This window comes from Conger conger, chromosome 1 (genome assembly GCF_963514075.1).
Source record: "Conger conger chromosome 1, fConCon1.1, whole genome shotgun sequence".
In the NCBI taxonomy this organism is placed as follows: Eukaryota; Metazoa; Chordata; class Actinopteri; order Anguilliformes; family Congridae; genus Conger; species Conger conger.
The window spans coordinates 76,414,553-76,422,916 of record NC_083760.1 but is presented as its reverse complement, the minus strand read 5'-3'; the positions used below and the strand labels follow the sequence as shown (position 1 = coordinate 76,422,916).

General features: G+C 44.3%; 1 protein-coding gene across 1 annotated transcript in view; it reads left to right on the top strand.

The window, feature by feature from the left end:
* Positions 1-430: 430 nt before the first annotated feature.
* Positions 431-8,364, top strand: part of si:dkey-246i14.3 (ephrin A4) — a 34,106-nt gene continuing 26,172 nt past the window's right edge. Inside the window, exon 1 of the mRNA XM_061257256.1 lies at positions 431-900. Within this exon, the coding sequence (XP_061113240.1) occupies positions 596-900 (305 nt within the window). The 5' untranslated portion in view covers positions 431-595. The remainder of the gene's footprint in view (positions 901-8,364) is intronic.

The window sequence follows — 8,364 nt, the reverse complement described above, 5'->3', positions numbered from 1 at the left end:
TTACACACCTTTTGAGAATGAAACAATGTTAATACCGCCCATCTTCGTCTCTGATTCGTTTAAAGTTCGTTGGTCCCTCCCTCGTTTTTTCCTCCTCTTCTAAAGCTTTCCCTCAAGAGTCCAAAACTAAGTTACTCGCTCTACATTTCATTTTCCGTTTGCATTGACCGGCGCAAATAGTGGGCTATTACTAGTAGGTAGCCTATACGATTGTAAATCTAGATATATATAGGTTAGCGTAACCAGTTGGCTACCTCAAATTGTTATGGTTTTACAACCGACAAAATGTGAAATGAGAGTTTGTACGATATAGGCTACTTCAACTAAAGAACATGAATGGCTACATATTTTTTTGCAAAATTCATATTTTTTGGAATCATCGTTTTATGGAAATGCTTTGCATTAGGCCTGGTAATGTATCAAAGGTTCGGGAAATAAAGAGATTTTGAAGGATCCAGCCTACAGCAAGCAGGCATCACTGGAATTTTCCTTGGATTTATTTGGATTTTACAGATTTACCGTGTCGCGCACTGTGCAGCCGTGTTTGGCACACGCATGCAACATTGAATCCACTGATGAAAACAGATGGGTATGAATGAAATCACTTTTTAGCGGGACTGCATGGACTAGGCTACTTAAAAAAAAAAAATACTGTTCCTCCAAAGTCGTTCTGCCGTGTTGGCTACTTTACCTGTCTCTAAACTCTTCCGAACCCCTACTTCAACCCAACGCCCACCGTAGACTGTTCCTCATACACAGACTGCGTCCGGCCGGCGTCATGGGTCGGCTTTGGTGTCCTGGAACTTCCAAGGCTTGGAGAACGACAGTTTTTATGCTCCATGTAGTCTCCGCAGCATTGGCGAAGAGACACGTTGTCTTCTGGAACAGTACCAACACAAGGTAAGCACAGGCCTGAGCGTTTTGAAAACCTACGATTGAGTAAAGGATTTCCAATAGGGATGCATTTCACAGGACATTTATATAACTTACACGTTCTGTCTTACTTGTTTTACACAATTCTTTGCGCTGGTGCAGAGCAAGCCTCCTGAAGTGCTGCTGAATAAGTATGTGTCATTGTAATTGGAGAAAGCACTGTGTGTACTGGTCGAACCCTAATTATATATTTGGTTCTTGCTCAGTACAGTATCATGGTAACCACATGTGTTTTCATTGGCATTCATGTCTTGGCCTGACACTGGTTAACTTAAAATGTCATCCAAGGTGACTAACAGGAGCCTACCTGCAGCAGTCGGATTTCACATCATTTTGTTGAATGGAAAGTCATCTTTCCCAAGCACTGTTCATGCAGGTGTGCCCCCCCCCCCCCCCAGCCAGCCAAAAAAAAAAAGGCTGTCTGTTAAGCAGCCCTGAGAGTGCTTCAAAACAGAATTGCACCCTGTGGGAAGTATCTTACCACGTCTATATACACACCAACCTAAAGGCATTGTTTACAGCATTCCTCAGTTCAGGACCGGTTCCCTTAGGCTGAGGGGTTGCTTCCTTTCATTCTGCCTGTGCTGTTCTGATCGGTCCCTGGGCTACCTCGCTGGGCTGAATCCAGGCTTTTTCTCAAGGCCGCAGAAAGGGACACCGTAAGCCCTCTGGGCTGCACCCATGCTGTGTCCAGATTTCGAAGAACATTTCCCCCATGGCTTCATAAAGGGATAACTCCTGCCCCTCCGGCAGGGGTGTTTTTAATAAGCAGTTCATTAGTATCACGCAACGTAGGAGATTCTGACTTCCAATTCAGAAGGGGGCTTCAGTCAATAGTAATTAAGATTTGAAATGATGTGGAAAGAAAGGGTTATTCCGGTCTCTCTGGACCGGGCCCCGGCGCCGTGTGGCACAGCGCTGAGGGTTGGGCTGCGGTGAGGTTTAGTACAGCGGCCCATAAGGCACGGGCGTGTCCTTTCCCCTTATCGTGGCAGTCTTTCCCCACAGCGTGTGCGGACTGCGTCGTCCTGTCCTCCTGCTCTCCTGCGGTTTCTCTGCAGCCAGTGTTGGGCTGAGCCGCGCCTGTTGCTCTATTTATTTTTTTTCTTTATTTATTTTTTTTAACATTTCAGGCCAGGTTGTATCAGGGTGACAGCAAAAACACTTTGCTGCCAAAGTACTTGAACAAGATAAAGAGGGTTAATATAAAAACAACACCGGCAATATAACATTCTCGCACACGCTGCAAGAACTCTCTTTATGTCTGTCTGTCATTTTCTGGCTTTTCTTCCATCTCTACCCCGCTCTTTCTCTTTCTCTCCGCTTCTCCCTCTTTCCCAATCTTTTTAAAATGTGTGTGTAACCACCTCAACAAGTTAGGACACATTTCTTATGGATGACAAATGCCATTTGTTCGGGCAATATGCAGTATTCATTTTCCCTTGGTTCGTCAGCCTTTGCTTTGCATTTCTTTCTCTCTTTCACAAACCTGTCCTTCCTCTGTACTTTTTCTATGAAGTCTATCAGTAGTGCTTTATTTGGGTGGGTCTTGTACCAAGGCCTGTTTGTAGTTCCATGCATGCATTTGATCTTTTTGCACAAGCCTGAAATTAACACCGGAGGAACTCCAAAACACCCTCATTTGAGTGTGTAACCTTTTTAATGCTATTTCTATGGCCTCATGACACACATACACAGTCGAAGTCTTTATTTATGTCCACATTTACATAATATATTATGAGGGCCCAAATATATTTCAGTTGCATTCTGATGTTCTTCACTTGAGTAGCAGAATGTATACCAGTAGGATCTAGCAAACAATGCATACCCACACACACACACACACACACACACACACACAAACAGGATAAAAGTCAGAGCAGCAGAGGAGAAACAGATTTACCCAGACATACATATATTCAAATTGACAGCTAAAACATCTGTAATTGTGTTCCATTAGAGAAGTTGTGATTGCACCTCTAAACGCATTTCACATTTGGTTGGACTTTCGTAATTCGTACAAAGTCTTCCTTAATCTTGCACTTCCCTCTGTAAATAATTAACTTAGAAAACCTGTGAACTGTAATCAAGAAATCCAGCATCAGATAATTATGTTGTTGGGTTTTTTTTTGTTGCTTTCCTGCAAACAAAGAAATAAAACAATCACTGCTTCATTTTCTCTCCCGCTCTAACCCTTTTCATTTTTCTGTTGCGGGTTTTGTCATCTCGTCTGTGCAACAGTAAGCCTTTTTCCAGTGGTGCTTCTTACACTGTAGCACACACAGTGCTGTGTGAATTATGAAGCAAGCCCCCATCAGTCTGTTTGCCACATTATTTCCCCATTCTTTGGAAACAATGCGTTTCAGTGATTTGAGCGTAATCAATGTTTCTCTCTATTGAATGCCATTGTGTCGTGTCGCTGTGGAACAATGGCGCAGTCAGGAGAATACCATTAAGATTGTGGCTCAGTGAACTGGCGCAGGAATGAATGTGCGCTAGTTTGTGCCTAACCATTTACGTGTTGACTAATAGTTTTCACCCCAATTGACCAATTACCTCCAGTTTACCAGAATCCAGTTGGAATAAAAATATCATAAATAATTTCCTGTCATCGTTTGTCAATTGAATTCTCCTGTTACATCTGAACAACAATAATTCCGCAACTTTTTATCCGTTATGGCTCCAGTTTGAATAGTTTATGCCGGTGTGTAGCCGTGAGAGATGCGCACTGCTGTATACATAGACAGCTGGGCACTAAACGACCACCTCTATATCTCAGGGTCTTAAACTGAAAACAAGCCGCCGGTTTGTTTTAGCTCTTACATCAACGCTGTGAAAATGTGTGGCCTATTAATTTACGTAGTTTTGTAGCCGATTGCGCTGCCTTCATCTTCTTGAAGCGAATGTTGTACCTGAGGTTGTTTCTGGCGCTTGGCTGTGTGTAAGTAGAATGTTCCGGATGCTCTGTAGTCCTGCAGCAGAGATGATTCATGCTTGGCCTGCAACGCAGTCCAGCTGCACCAGTGTTTCCTCCTCCCAGCCACAAACGTACTTGTGTGTACGATTTTTATGAGGCTGGCACGCCATCGCCGTATGCGGTTACTGAACGGAATGAAAAGCATTTTTCAGGCAGCTAGAAATGCTATATTTGCTAGAGATTTTTTGTTCAGTGTTATGCAAAGAGCCACAATTGTTAAACTGACGCAACTAGTTCCTCTTTGGATTTCTTTTTTTACTCACTGACTGTATTCGAGAGGAATACCATTAGTGGTGTATTTTTCTGTAATTCAGAAAAGATAATGGAAAAAATGGACATGGTTTTTCTTACGCTGAACGGCATTTGCTTGGTAGTAAGATTTATGTGTACCAGGTGGTTCTGGTCCTCAATCACTATTTTATGAACTGAATGCAATATAAGTATAAATATGGATGAAAACGCTTTTTTTTTCAGGCTTAGCACAGTGGTGATCCAGGCATCAGTTGATCTTATTTTGTGGTGGGGCAGTCAGGGGAAAAATGGTTTTGGGGTGGGCCGGTGGGGGGAGGGTAACGGCTGCATCAAATTTGCAGTCGAATTTTTAACATCATGAAGAATGAACCAATCTTTTGATTTTATTTCTTTACTCGCGAATGCTCGCTGAGGTGAAAAATAATTCTGGTGCGCGTTGTGAAAGATCCTCACTCCCAGCGGCGAGACCTGGATTCACCTCGTCTGCGTGCCCTGCTGGAAGCTGCCTCAGGTACGTGGGCTTTAAACGCGGAGGAGATGGCCATAAACAGGGTATTACTCATCGTAGTTACCAAGCCGGCTGTTTGAGGCGCTCTCTGCCTTAGAGGGAGGGTGTGCTCCAGGTTTCTGGCACGCGGCTGGCTGCTGTTGGCCGGCTCGCGTGCGGGTTGCTGACGTTCGGGAGGTGGTTTTTGGTGAGGCGTTTGCGAGCCCCTTCTCGCCTGTCCCTCACTGTCTCGGGCTCCTCTCCCCGGCTACGGGACCCCTGGCTCCGTTACCCGCCTCCGCTGTCGGTTTGACGGGGGCTTTCCTGTGTCATCACTTATTGTGTTCCTCCTGTCGTGCGTCGGGACTCCCTGGGTCCTGCAGGACAACAATGGGGGGAAAATAAAGAGGAGCAGCTTTCTCACTGACGGGCCCCGATGAGGCCGAGTGTGGCTTTAAAGCAGAGAGTACCACCGCGCTAATGCGCGGAGCAGTGCGACATTTCGGTCTGTAACGGGGGGCACTCCGGTTCAGCGCAATCCGGAGACTCTTAGGAAAGGATGGCACACTTCTGTGTGATATGCTGCAATGCTCATTAATCTGCACGCCGCCGTCCGACAGGGCTTTGTCCACAAACGCTTGTGGCCCAGTTGAGCGTATTTCCATGTTCAGTTTCGTGTGTGTGTGTGTGCGTGTGTGTGCAGTGGGCGGTGCATGTGTGTGTCACGCGTTTGTCAGTCTGAAGTTCACCTTCCTATCACGGTGTCAGGACTGCTGGGTGATGTAGAAATGGGTGTAAAATGGAGGCGGAGCAGGGAGGCACGGGGCGGGGGGGGTGGAGGGAAAATGGGGACATTGGCGTGAGAGTGCGAGACGCACAACAAAACCCCCTCTAATGCGAACGAACTTCATCAGGTAATTTTATTTCTCTCCTTTACATATTACATACTACCACATATTCATTTGGAAGCCATTTCGTCTCCGTGCAGAAAGGTGCCCTCGCTGCTCAGTGCTAGGAGTGATGCTGCTGGCTGCAGCCTCGCCTTTAATGTAAAACCCATTATTCCACAAACGGATAAAGAGAAGGATGGAAAACGCATTATGAAAGGATGATGGGGAAGGAGTCAAAAGATTTCAACTCCCAAAACAGCAAGGGGACCCCTGAGGGAAGGGAGAGAAGGTGAGAGAGGGAGAGAGAGAGGAGTGGGGGGGGGGGAGAGCGAGGAGAAAAAAAAAAAAAGGTGTCAGAAGGTATTACTATCAATGTCAGGACACATTTTGAGAAAATTCCCTCTCAGTGCTTGTAAGTCTGAGGAGAAGGACGTGGCAGGAATGTCCCCTGTTTGAAAATGTCACATTTTATTGTTGACCATTTAATCTGAAAAATGTGACTGGCAAAATGGCATTCTGGCACAATATGCTGATAGAATGCCAAATAAGATGTGTCCCGAGGCCTCCGTTGAGGTGGCCTCACAATGCGTTGTGTGTGCTTGTGTGTGTGCGTGTGCGTGCGTGTGCGTGTGTGTGTGTGTGTGCAGGCATGCCTGTGTGTGCTTGTGTGTGCGTGTGCGTGTGAGTGTGCAGGCATGCCTGTGTGTGCGTGCACGTGTGCGTGTGTGTGTGTGTGTGTGTGTGTAGGCATGCCTGTGCATGTGTGTGTGTGTGTGTGCGCGCATGCGCATGTATGTTTGCATGCCTGCCTGTGTGTGTGTGCACGCAGTTGAATGTGAATGTGTTGTTTTAGCTGCTCTTGCAATAACTGGTAACACATAAATTTCAGGTTGTTTGTGAATCCACTTTACCTGCTCTGTCCTGATCCCTCCCTATCTCTGTCCCACACTGTCAGTCCAGACGGCTTATTAAAATGGGGTCAAGCTTCAACTAGCAAATTCATTTTATTTTTTTCTTTCCTCAAAATAAGGTTTTCAGTAACCCCCCCCCCCCCCCCCGCCAAAACCCCACATTTCATGCTGCCATTGTTCCGTGATGTGTTTTGTAAATAAACTAAATAATCAATGTTTATAGTTCAAGAAACAAATTATTGTTCGAGAATTAGGCTGAAGCCTTCGAGTCTGTATCATATTTGCAACTAGAACCCAATAATACGGAATTGCTTTTTATTCATATTCTATTTTTAACTACACGACACGGAATCATCTTTTATTTCTGTAATGCTGCCGGGTATTGCAATATAAAATAGGTGCTTCCTATGCATGTGCTCAGATTGTGCACTGCGGTGATATTGCGTCTTCTGTGATTCGAAATCTACCACAAGGCGTTTCATATTTATAAATATGTGGCAGGCGGTGCGTTCTTCCTCAGTATGAAATGGTTTGACATATTGTGTTTGCACTCCCAGAAAAGGCTGGTTACATTTTGGAGTCTCCGTCTTGAGGGTACCATACCAGCTGTACGGATCTTTAAAGAAATATATTTTTACTAATGCCAGCTTGTTTACAAATGCAAATGTCAATCTCGTATTAGAAGACCCAGAAGGGTTACGGACCACACCCCTGTGAGTTAGGCTTATTGCTTGATGGAGTCGAAGGGGATTAGAGAACTTGATGACCTTCGTTAGCGAGCCGTGGCGTTTTTCCTATGCTGACATCCCCTTCCTTACGCGGAAATATCTCCATGCTGCAGGCTGCCGTCCCCCTGCCCTGCCCGCCCTGCCCCGCCAGTGACCAACCGCCTGACTCATATTACCTGTCCATTTTAAATCATCAGTCTCTGACATTCTGCATTTCTGTCCAAAAAGGCCCTTTTATTTACAGTTCTTTACCCCTCTGTAAATGGTGGCTTAAAATGAATGAATGTGAGATTGTATATTGGTGCAAACCTTTGGCTGGACACAGATTCCATGCAGCCATGAACGTAACGGAAGGGACTGGCATTTGTGCAGTGATTAAAATGAGGCGTCATAAAATACAGGAACAATACCCGTCAATGAAAAATGATTTCATGCAATGCAATTTGATGCGCTGCATTCCGGTACAATTTCACGCTGCTAATTAAACCGTTATGTGCTATCAATAAGCAAAATTCCATTGCCTTGAACTGCAATGTAAAAAAGAAAAGCAAAACAATCCATTCAATGAGCTAAACAATAATATTTTCTATACATTTTTGTGAAATATATTTCCGGAAAGGGGCAGCTGCACAAAAATTGTTTGATTATTTTTGGTTTATTCACTTGATATGGGTACTTTTTTTTTTTTTGTTTGGTTTATTTACATGATATAGGTACTTTTTTATTTTTGTTTGGTTTATTCACTTGATATGGGTATTTGTTTATTTGTTTTGATCCTGGTGCAGTATGTGTATATCCAATGAAATTAACTTAAGAATTCAGTCAGCGTGTCGGTGCATAATTACACTTGTTTATGCGATGCAGACGCATAACCTTGTTTAAGGGAAAAATATCATAACAGCCAGCAGTTTCTCTCCCTTTTCTGAAGCAAAGTTATAAATAGGGGGGCTGTAGGGAAAGCATTCTCGACCTGGCAAACATATTTTCCATTTACTTATGTAAGGTCATCAGTGCTCTTAACCTGTCTCTTTGTTGTGCTCTGAAAAAGCATTTACTGGCTCTGTTACAAGGTCGCTGATGTGTAAATAAAACAGTCACTCTGCGCTATTAGCATTCAAAACAATGGTGCTATTTCCTCACACCCTTAACTCTTTACCTTGTACACTGAATTAATATTAGTTGTGAT